The sequence below is a fragment of the Petaurus breviceps genome, unplaced genomic scaffold (assembly GCF_028583685.1).
Source record: "Petaurus breviceps papuanus isolate PSGF00001 unplaced genomic scaffold, PetGlider_PUasm1.0 175, whole genome shotgun sequence".
Classification (NCBI taxonomy): domain Eukaryota; kingdom Metazoa; phylum Chordata; class Mammalia; order Diprotodontia; family Petauridae; genus Petaurus; species Petaurus breviceps.
The window spans coordinates 60,147,553-60,173,826 of record NW_027185764.1 but is presented as its reverse complement, the minus strand read 5'-3'; the positions used below and the strand labels follow the sequence as shown (position 1 = coordinate 60,173,826).

Genomic DNA, 26,274 nt, shown 5'->3' with positions numbered 1-26,274 from the left:
ATGCAGTAAGCTAAGAAAATTCCAAAAGACTCCATGTAAACACTATCCACCTCCAGAGAAAGAATTATGGAGTCTGAATATAGATCAAGGCATACTATTCTCTCTTTTTTATTGTTTTTTTCCTCTCTTATCGTTTTCCCCTTTTGTTCTGATTCTTCTTGAACAAGACTAATGCATTTAATATGATCATACATGCATAGTCTATATCAAATTGCATGCCATCTTGCAGAAGGGGGAAAATTTAGAATGCAATATCTTATAAAAGTGAATGTTGAAAACTAAAAATAAATTGATAAAAAAAATTTTAAAACAAAACAACCCCCCCAAATTAGAGAAATTAAAATATTTCTCTTTAATACAATTCTCCATTTACTTTGATTACTCATGAACCCTTCTTAATAAGGGTAACTTCAATGACTAAGTTATCTAATATATTATATTATCAATAATGACTACCTTTAAGTAATACTATACAAGGTTTACAAAGCTCTTCCTTCATAAAAGCCCAGGGATTTGTAATATGTCACCTTCTTTCCTTCTCCCTCTATATTTCACTTGGTGATCTCATCAGCTCCTCCCAGGCTTCCTTTAAATCCCAATTAAAATCTCACCTTCTACAAGAAGACTTCCTTAATTCTTTCTTAATTCTAGTGCCTTCCTTTGTTAATTATTTCCTAGTTATCTTACATAGCTTGCTTGTTATATATTTAACTGCATTCTGTCCTCCCCATTAGATTGTAAGCTACTTGAGAGCAAAAAGCTGTCTTTTGCCTCTTTCTGTATCCCCCACACTTAGCACAGTGCTTGGCACACAGTAGGTACTTTAACAAATGCTTACTGATAGTACCGTATTTACTTATAAGAGAAGGGTTAAATGATATTTGGCTATCATATGACAAACTATAAAACAACTAGATGTTAAGGTTTGGGGTTTTTTAAATGCTATTTTATTTGGACACAAGAGACATATCCCAATCACTCAAAGCAACATTCCTTAAAAATGTAAGCACAACTGCTTAAGAGCGATAAACTAACAGTATCACTTTTGACTTTTGTAGTTTAGTCTGCTAATACAGTAGAGTAATATCTTACTGATTTAGGTCCTAATTTCAAAGTCAATCTTATACTCTTTTCCCAAGTTGGATAACTTCTGGCCAACTGGAAAAATGTAAATAAGATCAATAACTATGGGATAAGAATAGGGTTTAAGGCAGGGGTAGGGAACCTTTCACCTTGGAGCCTCATGTGGCCTAAAGACGAAGTCCAAGTTTTACAGAACAAATCTTTTTATTAAGGGGATTTGTTCTGTGAAGTTTGGATTCAGTCAAAGTACTGCACTTGAGGACCTAGAGGGTCACTTGTGGCTTCAAATCCACAGGTTACCCACCCCTGGTTTCAGGACTGACCTACTGGCTCTTCCCTATTCCCATTTTCAGATGGAAACTAGAGAGAGGTATCAGTGGGTCCTGCATGGAACACTTGAAGGAGAAGAAAGGAATACCTGTCTCTCATCTCAAACTCGCTCAGAGCTATGTATAGGTTCATTAAACAGAATGGCATGTATTACTGGATTTATATAAGTTAAATACACGTATGATAGAAATCCTCTGTATATAAAGGATATATACTCTTAATTTAGTGCCAGTACTATTTATTGTATTCACTGTTTTGTTTCCATTGAGTTATATCTCAATTTGCACTGCTGTTGGTCACTGTATATACTGTTCTTATTTTATATATCATTTCTTACAATTTTCCCCATGTTCCTGTTTCCTCATTTTCACTGTTCCTTATGATGCAAGAGTATTCTATCACATTTTGATGTCAAATTTGATAAACTATTCTCTAATCACTCAATACATTTTGTATCAAGCTTTTTGTTTGAGGGTAGTTTTTTGATAAACCTTATGGATGTGGCCAATCTTATTCCTCCAAAACAGACAAAGAATCACTGGGCCAAAGTTGAACATGTCTAGGATTTAAGATGAGGTGAGGAGAAAGGTCTTCTAGCTTCCAGGTAGTAACATGTTAAGAAGAGTAGAAAGGTAACCAATCTGTCCTTCTTACTAAAACTGCCAAAATAAGCTTCTTTTAATTACATAAGTCTTCTGCTATATTTTTTTCACCAAATACCAAGCAAGGTTCAAGTTCTTTGCTTGGTTTTCAAGATCTTCCAACATCTGGAGTCACCCTACCATTCTATACTTATCTAATATTACTTTCCTCCATGTACTCCCATGCTCCAACCAAAGTGGACTACTTTATTTCTCTTTTCCTTACCTGTACTCTCACAAAACACAACTCTGTGCTTTTTTCATCCTTGCCTTTGCTTATAGCATCCCCTCTGCCTGGAAAATCTTCTCTCTCCATCCTACTGCTTCTGTAATTCTATCATATCTTTTAAAGTTTCAACTCATATCCTACTGTTTATTTACATGAAATCTTCCTTTAATAACTATCTTTCCTTGTGGATCTCGCATAGTACTTTTTAGATAGTAAATGTCATGAGTAATTGTTGTCTTATCTAAATTTTCTATCTTCCCTAGTAATCAACTAATCAATAAGCATTTTTCAAGTACTTATGGTGTGCCAAGCACATCCTACTGCAATAACTGGGGATACAAAGGTAAAGTAAAAAACAGTCTGACTCCTAGGAGTTTACAATCTAATGAGGGTAGATTATATGTGTGTGCACACATGCATGAGCATGTATGTATACATATGTATACACACATATATAGTTCACATGATACATATGATACTTATTAATGGAAGATAATTTTAGAGGGAAGGCATTAGCAGCTGAAGGGTCTGGGAAAGAACTCTTTTAGAAGGTGATACTTGAGCTGAGCTTTGAAGGAAGCCACGGATTCTAAGAGGTAAGACCATTCTAGGCAAGGGAAACAAGATGGAGAGGCAAATAGGCATAAGGTTAGACCATATAGTGGGTAGAAAGGTTAGTAATATGTAAGAAGACTGGGAAGGTAGGAAGTAACCAAGTTGTGAAGAGCTTTAAATGCCAAAGTCAAGAAAAAACATATTTAATAAGCACCTACTACAGTGCCAGGCACTGAGGAGACAAAGAAAGGTGAAAAACAATCCCTGATCTCAAGGAGTTCACAGTCTAATGGTAAAGACAACAAGCAAACACAGGGTACAAACAAGCTATCAACAGGATAATTTGGAGATAATCATCAGAGAGGAAGGCACTAGCATTAAGGTGATAGATATTTCAGCTATCACCTGAAAGAATCCAGGAAAGAAGGAGTGAGGTAAGGTTAAGGGGGGACCAGGTTATAAAGACCTTTGAATGCCAAATATAGATTTTTATATTAGATCCTAGAGGTTATAGGTAGACAGTGGAGTTTATTAAATTGGGGGGAGGGGAGGGAGGTTACAAGGTAAGCCCTGTAACTTTACGAAGACCAATTTTGGAGCTGAGTGGAAAATGAAATAGAGAGGGGAAAGACATGAGGGAGACCTTCCAACATGGGCTTATAACTGATAAATAGCATCGTGTTCTGCAAACAGGTGCTTTATGAGTAAGTTGGTAGAGATATATTAAACAATTCTGTTTTTTCATTCAAAAGACAACAATAATATAAGACATGTATAAGGTTGAGACAATACATAAGGTAAGAAAAGTTATTTCTGCCTGAGTTTTACATATAAATGAGAAAGTTTGTTCTCTTTCCACTTCTAAATCAACCCTTAACAGGATCAGCAGTTGGAGAAAGTGGGAATAGAGAGCATTAGTCCATAAAATTAAGCAATTTCCTCATTTATTATTTCCCAGAGGATTATGCTGCTCTTATCCATTCATTGTGAAGCAAAAAAAGTTATAATCTGTACTTTTCAAAAAAGCAGTTTCATACATTCCTGACAATACAAAAGGTAAAAGGGGATTTATCTTCTTCCTCTCACATTCCACCCTCTCCTCATCCTTATACCATAACAGCCTCATCAAGAACAGAAATATGTGTCTCCAGCTCACAGACATACCCTTAAAGAAGAGACAAGGAGAAACTTACCACTGAATTTCACTTAGCTCTCCCAGACAGAAGGGAAATGGGCAAAGCTAGAATCAATTTTACCTTGTGGAAGTTCTGCATTTCAAATTAAATACTAACTTGGAAATGGGTATTAGATACTTTTTTTTTATTTTATCTTAAGAGAAAAAGTATAATTAACTACATTTCCCCCTATGGAAATCAGTCACAAATCTATGTAATGTAGGTAAATGCCATTTTATAGCTTATAAACAATATTAAAAATTACTTTTAAAGCCAGAGCATGTCAGTATAATGTTTTTTTGGAACTCAATAAAATCATCATCTTCAAATTAAAAGATGGCTTTGCAAACTATGACATCTGATGTCTCTTCCAGCTCAGATTCTATGAAATATCAACAATTAAAATGAAAAATAAAAATTTCTGCCGAACTATTACTCCAACTTTACAACACAAGGATCTGTAACTTCTCAGAGTATATAAAAAATAAAGAGCTTCTTCTTGGGAAGCTGTGTGCAACTCAAGCAAACAGAATCAAAAGAACAATATATAAGATAGGAACAATGAACACAAAAATATAAAGGAAAATATTTTAAGACAAAAGAAATCAGGGTCAAGGAGAACCATAAATGGGGACTGAGAACTGGGAACAAGCTTTAGCCCAGAGGACTCAAAACGATGATGTATATAGGTATGGAATGAGGCATGTGTTGTCAGACAGGACCGATGTGTTGGTTTTGCTTAACTGAATTTCTTTGCTGAGAGTTCTCAGGGAAAGCAGGTACTTTGGGGCAAGTAATTTTTTTAAAAAGCAACATATATGTAAGACACTGTCAATGTTACTTGGTTTTGCCAAAATGCTTTTTTTTCTTTTATTTTTAAATCTTTATTATCAGTACAAGTTTGTTAAAAGGTACTTTGTCATAAGGAACTATATAGGCAAGTATATTAAGAAATTAATTTAGTGTAAGAATAAAAAGGTGTCAATAAAAATAAGACAAAAAATTTTTAAAACAAGATAAGTACAATCGTTCACCAAAAAATGAGAAAATGCTGTCAGTCAACAAACATTAAAAAGTTACAGTAGTAAGTTGGACACTCTGCTTAGCGCTGGGGATGCAAAGAAAGATACAAGACAGTCCCTGTCCTCAAGAAAACATGGAAACCATCACATACACACAAGACATACAAAGGAAAAGACGAAAGATTCATAGTCTCAGAGAAAAGGGACTGTCCTTAACAGGGCCCCAGGAAAAGGAATGCTGCAGAAGGTGAGGTTTTAGCTGAAACCGGAAAGAGACAGAGCGACATTCCAGGTATGTGGGACAGGCAGTGAAAATGCATAGTCTGGAGAGCACTTGTCTTGTGTGAGAACAGCCAAGGAGCCAGTATCACTGGATCATAATGTAAGTGAAGTGTAAGATACAAAAGACTTGAAATTGAAAGGCAGGAAGGGGACTGGTAGGGGTGGTAAATCTGTGACCTCAAGGTCACACGTAGACCTTTAAGGTCCCTCAAGCGCAGCCCTTTGACTGAATCCAAATTTCACAGAACAAATCTCCTTAATAAAATGATCTGCTTTGTAAAACTTGGACTCAGTAAAAAAAAAAAAAAAGTCACACCCAAGGACCTAGAAGGCCCCATGTGGCCTTGAGGCTACAGGTTCTGCACCACTGGGCTAGGTTATTTATAAAGAACTTTCTCTGAAGGCCAAACAGTATTTTATATGCAATGCCAAAGGTTAATAGGGAGCTACTTTAGTTTACTGAGAGAAGGATATGTATGTGTGACATAGTCAGACTCGCACTTTAGTAAAATCACTTTAATAGCTGAGAGTGAAATGAGGAGAGATTTGAGCCAGGGAGCTCAAACAGAAGGCTACTACAATAGTTATTACACTGACATTACAAAGGTAGAATCAATAATACAACAAATTGGACATGGGTAATGAGATAGAGAGACAAGGATAACACCTAGGTTGTGGGTCTGGATGATTAAGAAGATAGTAAAACCTTTACAGTAATAGGGAAGTTAGGAAGAGGGAAGGGTTTGGCAGCAAAAATAATGAGTTTAGTTCTGGACATGGTGAATTAAAATGTATAAGAGACGTTTGGTTTTGGACGTCCAATAAATAGTTGGAGATGTGAGAGAATAAAAATAAGCAGAAAGGTTTTTTGTTGTCATTTAGTGGTGTCCAATGCTTTGTGACCCCATTTGGGGTTTTCTTGGCAAGGATACTAAAGTGGTTTGCCATTTCCTTCTCCAGCTCATTTTACAGATGAGGAACTTAGAAAGATTTAGGTAAACAGGGTTAAGTGACTTGCCCAGAGTCACACAGCTGGTAAGCATCTAAGGCCAGATTTTAACTCAGGAAGATGAGTTTTCCTAACTTCAGACTTGGCACTCTATCCACTACTGACACCTAGCAGAGAGGTTAGACATAGATACATAAATGTGAGAATCATCAGCAAAGAAATAATAACTGAATCCATGGGAAGTGATGAGATTAACAAGTGAAATAGATAAAGAAGAAAAGAGGGCCCAGGACAGAATGCTGTGAGATAGAAAGCAGGGGTGGACCTGGATGAAGATCCAGCAAAGGAGACTGAGAACAAGTGATCAGTTAGGCAGGAGAATAAGCAGCAGGAAAAAGAAGAGTCATGGAAACCTAGAGAGAAGAAAACATCAAGAGGGTCAGTGGCAGAGGCTGCAGAGAGGTCAAGAAGGATGAAGACTGAAAAAAGGCTATTAGATTTGTCAATTAAGATCATTCATAATTTTAGAAAAAGTAGTTTTGCTGAATGATGAGACTGGAAGCAAGACTGTAGAGTTAAGAGAGTAAGAGAAAAGAAAATGGAATCGTCTATCGTAGATAGCTTTCTCAGAGTTTAAGCCACAGAAAGGAAGAGAAACACAGGATGACAGCTTCTGGGACTGGATGGATCTAGTGAGGATTTTTTGAGGATGGGCAAGGTAGGGGGCTTGTTTGTAGAGAGCAGGAAAACAACCAGTAGACAGGGAGAGATTAAAAATTACCGAGAGTGGGGCTGAGATCATGTATTCCTGGAGACAGGTTTGCCTTAGCCAAAAAGGGCACCTCTTAATATGGAGGAGAGAGTGACAAAAGGCATCTGAGTGATGTAAAATGAGGAGTAGAAAAGAAGGAATTCTCTCAGCTAAGTACCTCCATTTTTTTTTCAGTAAAATATGAGGCAAGGTTGGGGGGGGGGGAGCGGGGGAGGGCAGGGAGGAAGGTGCCAAAGGATGTTTGAAGAATGATGAAAAGGTTTAGGAAAGTGAATTGATTAGGGAGGTCTAAAAGGATTGCCCTGAAGGAAGGAGGGCTCAATTGACACTATGTAACATAAATTTGTAGTGATACTAGTCAGTTTGGTTCTGTGATTTTTTCCAGCTCTATTCAGCACATGAGAATAAAGTAGAAGCCCATAGGTGGTGAGAGTAATCCGAGGTTTAGGTTTTGCAAGATATGTCAGGTGATAAAATATGGGGGTGGCAAGGGACTTGAAACTAGGAGACTGTATAGAGTTTAACTGGTTTATCAAATGATCAAGATGATGAACAACATCCACAGAATGTTAGAGGCTACAGGTAAAAGGCCTTACTAAATTGCATTCGTGTGAAGCTTTAAAGCAAAATCAGGGCCATTCTATTATTTTTGTAGTCTGAATTAAAGTATGCAAAATTAATACTATGGTTATTAGGTATTCAGGGAAGGCAGAGGGGCACAGTGGAAAAATATTTCAGAGATAAAAATATCTGTGGGAGCATATACTCAAATACCTTCATTGAACATAAATCAAGCAAATTAGTAATATTAATGAACTACAGCTGTCTTTAGGACCGATTATTTGCTTACTATGTTTTAATGAAAATGTCCTCTTTTGTACTATCTTCTAAAATAAAGAGAATGAGAGGCATTTTTATCTTTAATAGTAATTGGAACTGATGGCAAATTATACCAAAAGAATCTTCTAGGTTTAGTAGACAAGAGTGAAATCAACACTTTTTAACATAACCTGGTAGGTTCAGACCAAGAAGTGTATTATTAATTAGCTGGTCAAAAGAACAGATGTATTTGTCATCAACTGACCCTATATTTGATGAATGTGACCTAGAATTCTTACCACAGCTAACTCTCAATTATCCAAGCTAATTGAGGATTATACAGGAGAAGTAGGTAATTGAAATCTATAAGTAAACAAAAAAACACTAATTTTATCTTCACAAAGCTACCTGTAACACAGATGACAATAAGTGTTTTAAAGCATATCTACTATGTACCCAGCACCATCGTAGTAAGAAATCTAAACTTTAAATTTCCTGTTTAAAAACAATTCAAGTGTAGTGAGTAAAGCGCCGGTGCCGGAGTCAGGAGGACCCGAGTTCAGTTCCCGCCTCAGACACAACACCCACACAAAAAAACTAGCCGTGTAACCTTGGGCAAGTTACTTAACCCCAACTGCCCTCCAAAAAGCAAAAAAAAAGTGTTTTAATATGACAAAATTTACACTGGTTTCTGGAAGACACAGGATCTTAAAATTGGACAAGGACCCTAAAGATCCGAGTCCAAATCTCTAAACAGAAGTTAGGAAACAAGTACAAGTTCATATAGCATTCAGTGACAAAATCAAACTAGAAACCAGGTTCTTCTGAATCCTACTCTGGTGCTGAGAAGCAAGAATATAATTAGCTCCTGTTTTTCCATAGTAATGGAGGACAGGACAAAATGTATAATCCAAACAATTCTTCTCCAATTAAACCTTAACCAGAGCTTCTAACAAGTAATATCTTAATATGTTTCACTTTATTTTCCAATGGCACAGCTGACAATTAGCAAAATGGCCAAATCCAGAAAGCAGAAAGGAAAAACGAAAACAAAAGGGTACGGATAATTCCCAAATCACGAATTTTAAATCTGAATAATAGAGAGTTGGCTGTACTTGAAACATATGCAGAAGACTAGCAAATGTGCTGATCACTTTTACTGGAACAAGTAAAGTTAACAGCCATACCACCTTGGGCTGTGAGATCACAAGTTAAGCAGGATTGGGACCAGTCATTATTTGGATGGGAGGAAAACCCAAAGTGCTGCAGGAAGTGATGGTGGTGATTCAGCTGATGGAGCTCCTCACTTTGATTCAATAGGGCACCTGCATGGTGCTGGGGACACAGTGCAGCTTCAGGTGCTGTCATACAATTCACACACATACACACAGATACAAAAAGAAAAATGTGATTAGAGATCCCATGGCAGTTCTTGAAAAAGAAGGGAATTCATGGTTGGCCAATTAGACTTAAACCTAAACTCACCTCCTCAAGCCTATTTTTCATTTGGAAACTCTTTTTAAATCTCAATTAAGTATAGTTAACCTCCATAAAATAACAATTTTATTTTAGTGGCTAATCAAATAATTTTAAAACTACCTTGGAGGGCACCTAGTTCCTTTCATTTTATATGTGAGGAAACTGAGGTCTCAAGAGAAAATGAGTCGTCCTAGTGTTCTTTCTGCTGCCTCTTTTTAGCTCGGATATAGTTAGTTTCACAAATATTTTAGGAAACACAAGTCTTTTAATGTTTTCATTTTGTGTCCTATGACTTTTACAGAAAGGAAAATTCTATGTCAGAGTTCTACCAAAAATAGGCATTAATCAATCAGATTTAACAATTAAGAACAAATTAGGACTCTTAGGGGTAATCTCAAAACAGAGAAAAAAAAAACAAAAATACAAAAGGCTTCTGCTTATTATCTTTAATTTTAGATAAAGGTTTATTTATATGAATGTCACAGCTGCAAAGATATATGTAAAAATTAGCAGAAAAATTTCAAGTGGTTAATAAGCTATGTTTGCTTAAATACCACTGCTCTGATTAAAAAGAAAAAAATTACAGTACCTGAAAATAAGACCATATATAACATGATTTGAATATGTTAACTCAAAATTCCTAAATGCATGAATAGAAAATCTGTTTGTATACCCAAACTATTCCCTTTGTACCAAGTAAAGAAACTGGATTAACATTACATTTGTTGAGCTAGTCAACCATGTAATCTAGAAGATGGGGATTACTACTTGTACAGATGTATTGGCATAACGCTATAAAATGTGAACATTCACATGCCTCTAATTACATCTATCTGTGCAAACTAGTACTACTTTATTAGCATTGTCTCAAAGTAACCTAATTCTACTAAACACAATTCTACTTTCATTCTTCCTGTATTCTATTTACAAAGCAACATTGCTTTAGCAGGGAGACAAAGTACAAAGCCAAACTAGTCCAAATGTGCAAAATGAGAAAATATTTCAGTGTTCACCATTTCAAACCAGAAATGAACTAAAATTGCCACAATATTTTCAATACATAAAAAAATTTATTTTCTAAAACAGAATGCTTAGTCATTTATGATGAAAAAAATTGGACAGAAAATATCTCTGTGCCCATTATGATAATGAAAACAAATAAAGAAGCATCAAGGAGATCTATTACATCTTAAATGATCAGAAAAACTGTCACTCCATTCAAGATGAAACACAATCTTTAAAACCTAGCAATTTTCTCCATAACTACAAAAGAAAGTAAATTCTAAATATGCCTGGGGAAGGAGATTATCCATTTCCTTATGGCAAACCCATACTGTGGGAACTGTGATGCCAGGTTTTCCTTTCAACTTTTGTTGACATTACCACTACCTTTGTTTACTCTTGTTCCTAAAATAAACTAGAAAGGAAGTTCCACTCATAGTTAAGCTCCAGAAAAAGGCTTTTAAACAAAAAACAACATATTGCCTCCTCTAAGAAGGTATTAATTAGATCTAGTCACATCACATGTTTAGCAAAAACAGAAATAGTTATACTCAGGTTGATGGTATGTAACAACACTTTTAGAAATGATATTATGTGCCCCCAGAAAAACAGTGGAGAGAAAAAAGGACCTTAGCAGGGCCCGGGGTTGAATTAAAAAGCTGGACACTCTTCTAACTCCTCCCGAATCAATTCTTTACTGTATTTTCATGACTGTTCAGTGTTATCAAGTCAGAGATCATAACCTTTACAAACAAATCCTAAATCAAATATAAAATGACTTTCAGATTATATACTGCTTTGGATGATTGCCACTACTTCAATTTAACATGCAAAAAAATTAATATTTCAAATATTATCAGTAGTTATTTATAGCTTGCTTTGTAGACTAAAGTCATATTCTTTACATGAAGACAGACTACGGTACTTACAGCCATGGTAAGATGCTGGGGAACCTCCAGACTTGCCATACTCTTGTTCAGAGTAGCTAGTTGACAAGTTGGGCTGACTGGAACCTCTACCAAAGGTAATCTGGTTACTACCAACCCCAGTGGCCACCTGAGCCATTCGCTCTTTGGTCTTCAGGGCTTGGGCCCTCTCAATTTTAAGTCGCTCATCATCCTTCAGAAGAGATACCAGCTGCTTAGACTTTTCCCTTACATTAATACCTTGATCTTTACCATCTCGATCAATGTACTGGAAATCTTTTAGTGTCTGGATAGCAAATATATTTTCTTTACATTGCTGTGCTACTCGTTCTGAGCCAGTTTTAATCAGGTAATCCAAGAGGGTCAGGGCCTTATATACATGTCTCCAGTTCTTCCCATGGTCATTTAGCCGTTTCCAGATCATACTCATGATTTCAGAAAATGCCACCACATTGTACGTCAGATCTGCTATTTCAGTCATTAAAGAGCTAGAAGGACCCCAAGGGTCATTGGAGGTTGCTTCTCGAACTTTAATTTCAGCCTCTGAATAATTGTTCACAATGTTTTTCATCTGCCGTCTTATAGACGAAGTCGTCATTTTTATTTTGTTATACTTTTAAAGCCCTTCAAAAAGAAGCGATTTGGTAATCAGCAAGTTTATGTCCTATGAAAGTTCTATTTCAGTGAATGATCTGAAGCAAAGACCTTATAAAATCATTTTCTTCTGAGTCTCAGAGGCAAAAAACTGGAAGCCATGACCTAGAGAAAGAATGAAATTCATTAGTTTTAATATTTCTATAGCAGTTAAAAATATTTTTTTTTTTACAAAAATTTAAACAAATACTAGGTGCTTATACATGTCATTCTTTTCAGCTTCATTCAAAGTCACTTACACTCACTTAACATGTACAATATTATCAATAAGATACAGTGAAAAAAGTACTGGTTCTGAAGTGAGAGGACCTAGGTTTGAATCGGACCTTTAATGGTTAACACTTCTATGACCTCAAGCCAGTAACTTTAACCTCCCTGGGTCTCAGTTTTCTTATCTGTAAAATGAGGAATTTGGACTAGTAATTCTGGCAATCTTTTCTAGCTCTAGATCTGTGCTCCTAGAAAGAAGTTAAAGTACTTAGTAGAAATTAAGATAAACTATCAATATTGCTATCTCATTCTATTACTAAGAATTTCAGATATAATTCAACTGAATTTTGTATTCAGCAAATAATATTCATAGAATCACAGAATTTTAGAGCTGAAAGAATTTCTGCCTTACAGTCCACCTAGTCTAACAGACTCATTTTACAAAAACCTCTCACTAAGAAAGTGAAATGACACCCAAGGGCATGAGCCAGATCTGGAACCTGGGTCTGTCAATTGTTCATATCATTATAGATTCTTGCAAGGTTTAATATAAAAATATTCACTAAGTACAATGCAGCTTGGCTGTGATGTACACTAGATTAAATTATAACAAATTCTGATTATGAATTAACTAGGTTGCTGACACTTTGTGAGAGATTTTTGTAAAATGAAAGAAATTGGGGTGGCTAGATGGCACAGTGAATAAAGCATTGGCCCTGAAGTCAGGAGGACCTGAGTTCAAATCCGGCCTTAGACACTTAACACAAAACTAGCCATGTGACCTTGGGAAAATCACTTAACCCCAATTGCCCTACCTTCCCCCTCAAAAAAAAAAAAAAAGCAAAAAAATAAATAAGATAGAAGAAATTAGACTAGGTGAACAGATTCAGGAAATCAATTTATACATAGAAAGGAACATCATAAAACCAGCTTTTAAAGACTTACTGGAATGACCATCAATGTCTGAAGAAGACCTAAGGTGAGCCACGTTACTACCCATCTCCTCACAGAGATGTGATAGACAAAAGATACAGAGATAGGCATTTTTGGACACTAGGTTTGTTTTGACTATGATTGTTTTCCTTCCTTCCTCTAATTTAATGGGAGTGGGGGGTTAATAGAAAGCAACAGTGATGTCAAAATAAAAAGTTTTTTAAAATACACAAAGAACAGGAGCTTATAAGGAAGCACAGACAAACAGAATGTCAACATGTAAAGTTCATTATACACAATTAAAAGACATGAAGCGGGGATTTATTTCAGAGACTCTTTGTGTTCTGCAACGTGTATGAAAATGCCATCTCACCCCTCCCTTCATTAAGGAGCTGTTCCAGCTCCCAATGCAATTCAACAATTTCTTCTCTCCCCTTATCTGCAATGTTATAGAAGTCTATGTCATACATTTTAGCATCTAATTGTTTCATATTTATTCATCTTACCTCCTTAACTAGCTTATAAATTTTAAAATTTTTTCTTTTTTATTGTGAGCTTAAAATCCTCAACAAACACAAACATTTCAAGATCCAAAGATGACCAGGGAACAGTATAAAAAATCATGAACTTCAATTAATGTACATATAAATGTGTGTATGTATGTATATGTTTGTGTGTATGTATACATACTATATATAACATATACATACATTATACGTATATACAAGATAGAAATCTCAGATATTTTCATTTGCATTTCTATAAATATATAGTAATCTGGAGTTTTTTAAATATTGATATTAATATTGACTATTGATAGTATGCCATTCATTTGAGAATGACCCTTTATCTACTGGTAAATGGTTGATTCCTCCACATTTACACCAATTTTTTATTTAATTTGGATATTAGACCTTTATCAGAAATTTGCTATCAAGATTTTACCCCCCACTGTTTCCCTGACTAATGGCTTTTATTTATAATTTGTATTTATTTTATTTATTTATAAGCAGAAGCTTATCAAATGCAGGCCATTAAAACCTTTAGATCTTCCCACAATAATCAAATCTCTCCCCTTTTGTATATGGAAAGCTGACCTTTTAAATCCAAATGTACAACTTTACATGTATTACATTTTCTTAGACTTAGCCCCATTTCCTAGTCCAGAGAGATCTTTTTCTGGAGCAACCAATAGGTTAGCTCTCCCTCCCAGATTAGCATCTGTTAGTTTGATAATAAGCATTCAATCTATGCCTTTATTCTAGTCAGTGATAAAAATGCTAAACTGTACAACAGCAAGCATAGATACCCAGGGCACTCCTCTAGAAACAATTTCTCACCTACTAACTACTATTTTGATTTAGTCACTGAACCTATTCCCAAGTCACCTAGCTACTATCACTTAACCTACTTTTCTCCATCTTGTCCACAACAACAATGGCATGAAACACTGTCAAAAGCTTTGCTGAAATCTCTGTAAAATCCACCTATACCTATCTCTAGACCTACACCTAACCATCTATTCCTATATCTCTTCATAACTGAAGACCTGCTGACTTTTTGTAGATACTGTTTTCATTTATGTATATAAATCATATTTAACAGAATATCCTAGAATTTTGCCAGAAGTCAAAATCAAGCTACTAGTCTAAATTTTGTACTTGTGCTCTCATGCATTCTCTCAGGATACAACCATATTCAGTCCTATGTCATCTTTCCTATTCTCTATAATCTCTCAAAGGTCAGTCACTCGGGGCAGCCAGGTGGGTCAGTGAGTGAGAGCACCGGCTCCAGTGTCGGGATGACTTGGATCAAATCTGGGCTCAGATACTTAGCACCACACCCAGAAGTGTAAACTTGAGCAAGTTACTTAACCCCAATTGCTTTAAAAAAAAAAAAAAAAAAAGGTCACTCATTCATATGATATCCTGGGATGCAATTCATCTAGGTCCACTGACTTGAACTCATCAGTACACTTAGGTACACTCAGGTACACTCTTATCTCCTTTATTATCCTGGGTTTCAATTCCTTATTATCTTTCTTGTTCTGTCTTTTCCAGCCTAAATATTATTTTTGTCAGAGAAAACAGAAACAAGAGTCGAGTAATTTAGATTCCATCTAATCCAAAGAGTGAGCCTCTTTTGTTAATCAGTCCTTTTCCCAAAATTAAAGATACTTTTTTTCCTTGTTGTTGTTCCTAAGATTCATCACCAAATCTCAGGCCTTTCTTTCTGAGTTCTAGTGTCTTTCCACTATTCTTATAGGACCATGCTACATTTTCATATTCAGCCTCTGTACTGTTACATTTTTTAAAAATCTAAGTTGCCTGCTAAGTTCACTGTACATTCTACATTTCTCTTTTTAGACAATGTTTTCTTTCTCTCCTTACTGGAATTATGTTCCTGCCTGTGTCTTCAGAACATTATCCTTGAGAGTTCCTCAACCCTCCAGGAAAGACTTCTAAAGAAAGAATTTTAGGAAACTGGAACCAACCTATTGTTTCTTTGAACCCTTTGAAATCTTATCTCCACAAAATCTAAGACATTTATCAAATTATGTCTGGTTTTCCTTTCTTTCTCTATCACAAATTCTAAGATTCAATAGCTCCCAACATTTCTTCTACCTGGACAACTAGTTCCTTCTTCTTGGTCAAAACAGAGCCTGAATATCAGTTTTCCTTGAAATTATCACTAAAGCAAGCCAAGCTTTTAGCTTTTTTGCTTTTGGTAGATGGAAAGAGTTCTAGCAGTTAGGGCCTCTCATCACTAGTACTGTATCTTTTCTCCATGTTAGACTTTATCTGTCTCTGAATTCCTCATCATTACCTAAAATGATAATTGTAAAGCACGGTGCCTGGAACATTAATAAGCACTACATAAATGTTAGCTATTATTTCACCATCAAGGCATGAAGAACTCCACCTGATATTTGGTGAGATGGGGAAGCACAGGGGAGGAGGGTTACAGCAGACCTGCACTTCAGGAAAATCTCTTTGGTAGCTTTTGTGAAGTATGAATTAGAGCAGGCAGAGGCTTGGGGCACAGAATCTGAACAGCTATTGAAATAGGAGAAAGGTGCCAAGAGACTATGTGTTGTATCAGAGTTGAGAGAATGGGATATATAAAAGATCTTGTGTAGCTTGGTACAACTAAAAGTGAGAAGTCAAGGAAGACACCAAGGTTGTGAACTAAGGTGACCAGAAGAAGGTGGTAGTTAAATAGTAAATGTATGGAAGAAGGATAAGTTGGATGGGGCAGAGAAGGAAAAGGTAATGGATTGTTTTGGCATGTTGAGTTTGAGATGCCCATTGGATATCCAGTTTGAAATGTTCAGTTGGCAGCTAGTAATGTGGGACCAGACCTCAGCGGCATGACTAGGCCCAAGAGCCATCTACATATAGATTAGTGAGCCCGTGAGACTTGATGAAATCAATTCAGAGGAATAATGTAATGAGAAAAGAGAAAAAGATTCAAGGCAGAATATGGATACATCCAATTAGTTGGCATGCTATGGATGATGAAAATTATCCAGAAGCAGTTAGACAAGTAGAAGAACCAGGAGAAAGCAGCATTCTGAAAACCCAGAGAGACAAGTATCAAGGAAAAAGTAGTTAACTATTAAATGCAACAGAGAAGATAAAGATCTTCTTAACCACTTATTCACTTCCCAAAACTGAAAAATCTCTTTTCTTTAATGCACAGCAGTGAAGAAAAATATCACAAATGACCTTTAGTAATGTTTCCTAGAGTCCTCACAATATTCTTCCTTCACTTCCCTTTTCCAAGCTTCAGTTTCCTCATCTTGTATGAGAGGGCTGGTCTAGATCAGAGGTTCCCACACTTATTTGGCCCTTTTCAGAAAACAAAAATTACTCAGCACCCCCCCAGAAATCTACTTTCTCTAAACATTTAACAGTTTTTTAAATTTGTATCATTTCAAAAAATATAATTTTTTAAATGACATCTTAAATTTAATAATTTATTGTAAATGTCTGGCTTTTTTCCCCCTGTATTGAAATTTTGATGATGCAATACTGCATCATGTAACTGCATATTGTCATATTGTAAATGAGCAAAAAAATATTGTAAAAAAAAAGCATATCAGCTTCCTGATAATGCTCAACATGCTCTCCTGCCAACACTTGCTTGTTAAGACCTGTTGGTAGACTTAACCACTGAAGTTATAACTTGGATTTTGTGTATTTATTTGGAATATAATGTAATCACTATGTCTTTACTCAACAGATAAAACGTGTTCAGTTTTCCAAAATTTTCTCATCTTCTCTTCTTTCCTTATGCCTCCTCTGCCCTCTTATTTTTATTTAACACCCCACAATTGCACCCAAGGCTGTCATGCCAGCACTCCTCAGGGGGAAGTATCATCCACTTTTGCAATCTTTTTTTTTTGGTGTCATGGACCCCTCTAGCAGTCTGGTGAAACCTATGGACCCTTCCTTAGAATAATCATTTAAATTCATAAAACAAAATACATAGGATTACAAAGGAAATCAATTATATAGAAGTGGTAACCAAAGTATTTTTTAATTGTGATGTAGTAATATATGAAAGCTTCATATGCTAAATAAGATGATATTAGCATGGTAAATTATTTTTTAAAGAAAATGTGAAGGCTGTTTTACTTAGCTTGAATAAGAAAGAACATCACATTTCAGGTGGTCTTTGACAAGGCAACACACAATCAATTTTCAACTGTAATTGATATGAAAGTATCTATAACTTCTATTGGTGACAAAGTCACAAGTACCATAAATACAACCTACTGTGGTTTATTGTCTATATTCATAATGTAAGGAAATAGTAAATTTCAGGTAGAAAATTAAGGTGCTGTTTTCCTCCCAGCCAAATTCACAGGCTCCCAGAAATCTACGCATGACTTCTTGTCCCTAGACCCCAACTTAAGTAAAAATCCTGGGTCTATGTGATCTGTAAGGTTCCTTTAAGATCTAAAATTCTAATTCATGTGCCTATCCATATTTTTTCCTTGAGAATTCTAAGAGTAAAAATAATGATTATATCAACAGCCTTAAAAATCTCAGGGGAGGATCAAAGATTCTCTCAACCATACACACAGACACACATACACCCCCAACAGTAGATCAATTCCTTTTGTGGTTGCATTTTTTTTTTTACTAAAATAGCTTAAGTTCATGACTCTAAGGCACCTTTGTTCTTAAAAGATTACTTTCCATTCTCATTTCAGGAGGCCTCCTTTTTTCTAAAGCTAAGTAACAGAATTCGAGTATCTCTTACCCCAAGCAATTATATTTCAAATTATTTGAAACAATCAATGTATACACAGATTACTAGAATGAGGTACTGAAATGACCATCAAAACTAATGCCTAATAAAGTAAATGGGGGATCAAATTATTAGTTCTTTAGAAAATTAACACCCTAGGGGCAGAATCAAGATGGCAGAGTTGGAACAGGACTTCCCCACAGCTCCGACTCCTACCTCCCCCAATTCATGTGAAAAAATGGCTCTAGACAAACTTTGGAGCTACAGAACCCACAAAATGCTAACCTCCCGCTGAGGACAGCGCAGCAGGCCAGCAGGAAGGGGCCAACGCAGCCCCATGTAAGAGGGAGGTTTTAGCCTCAGGGCGGGCCTGACCAGCTGCCAGCTGGAGGGACTTCAGATCACCAGCACCTGTGGGAGTTTCCTGAATTATCAACCCATAGATGCTAAGGACAAAGAGAGAGGTCAGTGCAGTGTGGACTTTGGGATCCGGTAGTTTAGGAGCATGGTCAGGCTTTGCCCCTGGGGACAAAAGCTGCTGAGGCTCCATGGCCATGCAGCCACTACCACATGGCAGCTTCAGCTCCTGGCCTACAAATTGTAGGGGGACCAAGCCACCAGTCTCAGGGGCAATCACTCTTGCTTTAACCTGTTTGGATCTTGGACTGCTGTCAAGGGTGGAGGTCCTGAGGTACGTGAGCAGTCTGCCAGAACATGTGGAAGCTTCAGAGAGGGCACCCAACTAATACATCCAGCAGCGGCAAAAACCCCAGCATTTGGGATAAAGCTCTGGTAGCAGAGGTCTACTGTGGCAAAAGGCTCAAAAATCAAGTAACTGAGTGGTAAAATGAGCAAGCAAAGAAAGCAAAACAAACAGAGCAATCCAACTTTACACTCCTATTTTGGGGACAAAAAGGATCAAAGCATGGAACGTGAGGAAGACAGCAAAGTCAGAACTCCTGCACCAAAAGCTTTCAAGAAAAATATAAGCTGGTTACAGGCCATAGAGGAGTTTAAAAAGGATTTTGAAAATCAAATAAGAGAAGTGGAGGAAAAATTGGGAAGAGAAATGAGAAAGATGCAAGAAAATTATGAAATGAGAGTCAACAACCTGAATGAAGAAAACAACACCTTAAAAAATAGACTAACTCAGATGGCAAAAGAGGCTCAAAAAGCCAATGAAGAGAAGAATGCCTTAAAAATCCAAATTTGCCAGGTGGAAAAAGAATCTCAAAAGCTCACTGAAGAGAATCATTCCTTCAGAATTATATTGGAGCAAAGGAAAGCTAGTGGCTTTATGAGAAATCAAGATACTATTAAACAGATCCGAAAAAATAGAAGGCAATGTGAAATATCTCATGGGAAAAACCACTGACCTGGAAAATAGATCCAGGAGAGATAATTTAAAAATTATTGGACTACCTGAAAGCCATGATTAAAATAAGAACCTAGAAATCATCCTTCAAGAAATTCTCAAGGAAAATTGCCCTGATGTTTTAGAATGAGAGGGCAAAGTAGAGGTTAAAAGAGTCTACCAATCACCTCCTGAAAAAGATCCCAAAAAGAAAACTCCTAGGAATATTATAGCCAGGTTCTGGAATTCCCAGATCAAGGAGAAAATATTACAAGCAGCCAGGAAGAAACAATTCCAATATTGTGGAAACTCAGGACCTGGCAGCTTCTACATTGAGGGATCAAAGGGCTTGGAATATGATATTCTGGAGGTCAAAGGAGCTGGGATTAAAACCAAGAATCACCTACCCAGCAAAACTGAGTATCATGTTCCAGGGGAAAATATGGTCATTCAGTGGAATAGAGGACTTTCAAGCATTCTTGATTAAAAAAAAAAAAAAACAGAGTTGAATAGAAAATTTGACATTCAGATACAAGAAGAGAAGCTTGAGAAGGTAAACAGGGAAAAGAAATCATAAGGAACTTATCAAAGTTGAATTACTTTTATTCCTACATGGAAAAATGATAATTGTAACTTATGAAACATTTCTCAGTATGAGAATAAAGGGAACATAAATGTATATGTATGTGTATGTATATGTGTATATATACATACATATATGTCTATATAGGAGGGTATATGGACATATGAATACATATGTGAGTGTGTGTATATATGTCTACAGGTCTACATAGAGGGCACAGGACCAATTGAATAGGAAGGGATGATACTTAAAAAGTGAAATTAAGAGGTGAGAGAGGAAAGGGAGAGAGACAGAATGGGGTAAATTATCTCATATAGAAGAGGCAAGGGAAAATTGTTACAATGGAGGGGAAGAACAGGAAGGCAAAAGAGAATGAGTCAACCTTATTCTCATTGAATTTGGCTTAGGGAGGGAATGGCATACACACCCTACAGGAGAGTAGAGGGGAAGGGGAAGAGAGGGGGGATAACGGAAGGGACGGCAGGCTGGGGGGGAGGGCAGTTGGAAGCACCCACTTTTGAAAAGGGACAGGATCAAAATAGAGAATAGAACAAGTGGGGGGTGGGATAGGATGGAGGGAAATACAGTCAGTCTTTTACAATATATCCACTATGAAAATGTTTTGCATAGCTACACATGTACAACTTATACTGAATTGCTTATCTTCCCAGTGAGGTGGGTGATGAGGGAGGAAGGGAAAGAATCTGGAATTCAAAGGTTTAAAATCAAATGTTTAAAATATATATATTATTATTTTACATGTAATTGGGAAATGATATATAGGTACTGGGGCATAGAGATCTACCGTGCCCTACTGGAAAGTCGAAGGAGGGGGTGGGGGAAGATATGGGAGAGAGCATATTGGGGAAGGGGATATTCAGTGGGAACACTGTTTTGGCATGGTGGGCAGGGAAAATTGGGGAGAAAATTTGTAAATCAAAATCTTGTTGAAATGAATGATATAAACTAAAAAATAAAAAAGGAGAGAAAAAAAAACACCCTAGTCATGCTCTATGGCTTGTAAGTTCCCTTCCAGTTCTAACATTCTGTCATCTCTATCTTCATCATCTAAAGCTTGACCCTCTTTGGATGCCTATTTCCAAGTTTAGGCAAAAAGCAATGAACATCAAGGTGCTGATGTTATAGGCATCATCAATTCAGACATTATTAAGAGAATGCTCTGTGCAAAGCAGGGTGTTAGGCCACAATCTCTGACCTCATAAGCTTATGTTCTAATAGGAAGCTAAGCCACATACAAATAACTATAGCATACATAAGCAATAAAAAACAAGAGCAGTCAATTGCAGTAAGAGGGTTTGGGTTTGAATCTGAAATCTGTGACTTTATGACCTGTGGGATCTAAGGCAAGTCACTTTATTCTCTCTGAACCTCATCTTTCTTAATCTATAAAATGAGGGCATTAGACTAAATTATATCATAAGTCACTTCTAGCTCTAGATATCATGATCTTATGGTATTAAATACCAATTTAAGAAAGTGACACATGAGGAGCTGAGATAAAAGTCATTACTGATTGGAGGAGCTGCAGAAGACTCATGCGGGGGGGAGGGGCATCTGAGTTGGATTTTAGGGAATAAGTAGAAGGTCAAGAGGTAAACTGAGGAAGGGAGGATATTCCAGGCATAAGACAATGTGAGTAAAGATTGAAAGTAAAAGTTATAAATGCAGGAAATGGAGTTTGTTAGTGGTACCACTGACAGAAATAGTTAAGTCAGAAGGAAGAGCAGATTCTGAAGAAACACAATGTTTTAAACTGCTAAGAGCAAAAGCAGAGGAGAAAGAATCCCTCCTGCAGGTATTTCCCTGGGCAAAATTATGCAGTGGGCAAAATTTATTACTGGAAAGTCTCGTATTATGGAAATGGCATTGGCTTGGTAGTCAGAAAAACCATAGTTTTGATTACATTAAATTAAAAAGTTTTTGTACAAACAAGGCTAATGCAACCAAGATTAGAAGAGAAACCAAAAGTAGTAAAACGATTTTTTACAGCCAGTGTCTTTGATAAAGGCCTTATTTCTAAAATATATAGACAGGGGCAGCCAGGTGGCTCAGCGAGTAAGAGCACCGGCTCCAGTGTCAGGATGACCTGGATCAAATCTGGGCTCAGATACTCAGCACCACACCCAGAAATAACTGGCCATGTAACCTTGAGCAAGTTACTTGACCCCGATTGCTTTAAAAAAAAAAAAGAGAGAGAGAGAGAGAACTGAGTCAAATCTATAAGAATACAAGCCATTCCCCAACTGTTAAATGGTCAAAAGATGCTATCTATAGTCATGAAAAAATGCTCTAAATCACTACTGATTAGAGAAATGCAAATTAAAACAACTCTGAGGTATTCACATTAGGTTGGTTAACATGACAAAACAGGAAAATGATAAATGTTGGAGACGAGGGAAAATCAGAACACTGATGCATTGTTGGTAGAGTTGTGGACTGATTCAACCCTTATGTAGAGCAATTAGAACTATGCCCAAAAAGGCTATAAAACTGTGCATACCCTTTGATCGAGCAATACCACTATGAGGTCTGTATATTTTTCTTTGTATCCCAAAGAGATCATAAAGAAGGGAAAAAGATCCACATACACAAAAATATTTAAAGCAGCTCTCTTTGTAGTGGCCAAGAATTGGAAATTGAGGGGATGCCCATTAATTGGGGGAATGGCTGAACAAGTTGTGGTATGAATGCAATGGGATACTATTGGTCCATAAGAAATGGTAAGCTGGAAGACTTTGGAAAGACTTGCATGAAATGATTCTGAGTGAAGTGAGCAGAACCAGAACACCATACACAGTAACAGCAACATTATGTGATGGCCAACTTTGTTAGACTTAGCTCTTCTGAGCAATGCAATGATCTAAGACAATTCCAAAAGACTCTTGATGGAAAATGCTACTACGCACATCCTCATTTTTGAGGTGAATCCAGAAAGATACAATTACAGAAAAGAAAGCTATATCCACATCTAGAGAAAGAACTATGGAGTCAATGCAGATCAAAACATATTATTTTCTCTTTTTTTAGTTGTTTTTTTTCTTTCCATGGTTTCTCCCTTTTGTTCTTATTCTTCTCTCGCAACATAACTAATGTGGCAATATGTTTAATATGATCATACATGTATATCCTATATCAATTTTCTGTCTTGGGGAAGGGGGTAACATACAGAACTGAAAATTGTATAAAAGCAAATGTTGAAAACTAAAAATTAAAAAAAAAAGACTTAGCTGAAGTATCACCTTCTACACATCAAGGCAATAAGTCAACAAGTGTTTATTAAGCAACTTCTCTACACCAGGCAATGTCCTAAGCACTGAAAATATAAGAAAGGCAAAAACAGTCTCTGCACTCAATGAGCTTACAATCTAATGAAAAGCTCATAACTGAATATAGGCCTTTCTTAAAAACCCTAACTACTAGTACATTTCCCCTCAAAAATTTGTCTTGTGGTTATTTTGTATAAATCATGTTTGCCTCCCCCAAAGGAATGTAAATTCCTAGAGGGAAGGATCTATTTCATTTGTATCTTTTATTTCTAATGCCTAGTTTAGTCCGTGGAAGAATAAATGCTCAGTGATTAATTATATGTAAAATGAAAGATGACAGATTAGAAGGTCTCGGATGCCTTCAACTTCTAAAATTCTATGATTCTTTGAGTCTGGACCCCTCCCTCCTCTATCAAACACTCCTCATAGATGATGTGCTAAGATATTTAAGAGAATGTCAATATTTTCACATAAAATAATGCATCAATTCCTCCAGAGGGAAGAAAAATAAGTATCACTAGCTTCTGCTAAAAGTACTGCCTTTCACTTCGGAGAATGAAAGAGCTATCTACAAATTGTTCTTATCATTAGCACCTACCAGCACTTACTGAGCATCTTTTGTATGTAGGATCCTGTAAAAGGTGCTATTTTGTTCCTAAATGCTTAATTTTAAAATCAGTAGCTACAAACTGTTTTTCAATAAAATATGATGCTTAATTGTATCTATTCCTAAAAGACCCCTAAACTTACAGTACTCATCTGAACAATACAGCTGCTTGAATAGGAGGCGGACAACAGATTTCCCACATACATATTCCAGTGAAAACCCTGAGTAAATAAACAATCCACTGGAAAACTAGTGCAAGTAACTTCTTGCACTCCAGTACAGCACAAACGGTCAGTGAGAAATTAAAGGGCAAAATTTCCATTAAGTTTGCACATCTGGGGAGTGGCTAGGTGGCACAGTGAATAGAGTACCAGCTCTGGAGTCAGGAGGACCTGAGTTCAAAACCGGCCTCAGACACTTAACACAAAATTAGCTGTGTGACCCCAACTGCCCTACCTTCCCCCCCTCCTTTGCATATCAGGGCTGTGGGGTGCTTTACTAGGTTTTTTTTATTTTATAAATATCTACCCTTTTTCTTCTGGTCTTTACTTTTCCCACTTACCCAGGGCACCTAAGTCAGGTGCCTGCCAGCTTCCCAGTGGGACATGGATGGTCAGCAAGGATCCTTACCTGTGAGTATCAAGAGCAGAATGGGCTGTCCTGAGAAGGTTCCCCCACAAAGTACTTCAGAAGTCTAGAGGAAATGGCAGCCCACTGAAACCTCCACAGCCTTCAGACCAGCACAGCCCAAGGCCTAGGGGGTCCGAGGCCCATAACACTGTCCTGATATGCAGAGCAAGCCTAAAAGATCAGTACTCTGAACCTCAAAGATACAAGGGATCTAACCCTGGGAGAAGGAAATCAATGTAAGAACTAAGGAAATTCCAGGAAAGATCATGCTAAAGTGCAGGAGAGTTCTGGCACAAAGACCCAATTCAGGAACTAAAGTTGGAGACATGAGCAAATCATGTGCCATTATCAAAATGAACTTTCCAGAAGGACTGCAATTAGCTAGAAGAAATGAAGCAAGATGGGGCAGCTAGGTGGCACAGTGAATAGAGCACTGGCCCTAGAATAAGGAGGACCTGAGTTCAAATCTGACCTCAGGTGGTTGACACTTACTGTGAAGACCCTGGGCAAGTCAGTTAACTCTTGACTGCCTCAAAAAAAAAAAAAAAAAAGATGGAGAATATGTTAATAATGTAGATTTAACTTAAAAGTGTGTGATGTGTACTTTTAGAGGGTGGCTAGGGGGTGCAGTGAATAGAGCACTGGCCCTGGAGTCAAAAGGAGCTAAGTTCAAATCCAGCCTCAGACACTTGACACAGTTACTAGCCATTCGACCTTGGAAAGTCACTTAACCCCAAATGCCCTGCCTTCCCCCCTCCAAAAAGAAAAAACAAAAAAGAGATGAAAAATGAAATAAAAGCTCTGGAAGAAAACTGAAAGGAAAAGTAGTTTAAAGAGAGGTAAACATTACCCAAAAAATGGCCTCCCTGAAAATAATAAACCAAATAGAAATCAATGATTGTCAGTAAGAAATATTTAAACAAAATCAAAAGACTAAAAAAACAGAAGTATCTCTCCAATTAAAAAAACAACTGACCTGGAAAACAGGCCAAAGAAAGATAATTTAAGGAATGCTAGACTCCTTTGAAAACCATAATAAAAATCCTGGAGACAGTATTTCAAGAAATCATAAATAAAAACTGCCTTGAGCTATTTTAGAACCAGAGGGAAAAGATAGAAAGAAACTACAAAAAACCTGAAGGGAACCCCAAAAGTCCCATGAACGTCAGCCAAAATCAAGATATCCCACATCAAATAAAAATGCTTTAAGCATGCAGAAAGGAATTATGGTTATAATATAAATTATTTTTAAATGAACTGTGATATTAACATAATAGAAGATTATTATACTATAAAAAATGACAGAATTTCAGAGAATCTTGGGTAATTGCTAAGTAATTGGTATGAAAACAATTTATAAAAGGACAGCAAACACTGCAATGGAAAACAACTTCAATGGAATGGCCAAACCATGTATCCAGATTAAGCAATTTCTGATAGAGAAGTGATGGACACAAAGTAGAAAAGATATGCATTTTGGGACATATTTACTG

General features: G+C 36.6%; 1 protein-coding gene across 6 annotated transcripts in view; it reads right to left on the bottom strand.

Annotated features, from left to right (window-relative positions):
- Positions 1-26,274, bottom strand: part of EPN2 (epsin 2) — a 104,955-nt gene that overhangs the window by 60,075 nt on the left and 18,606 nt on the right. For all 6 annotated transcript variants that reach the window (XM_069085199.1, XM_069085200.1, XM_069085198.1 and 3 more), the window contains exon 2: positions 11,268-12,023. In XM_069085199.1, the coding sequence (XP_068941300.1) occupies positions 11,268-11,862 (595 nt within the window). In that variant the 5' untranslated portion in view covers positions 11,863-12,023. The remainder of the gene's footprint in view (positions 1-11,267; positions 12,024-26,274) is intronic.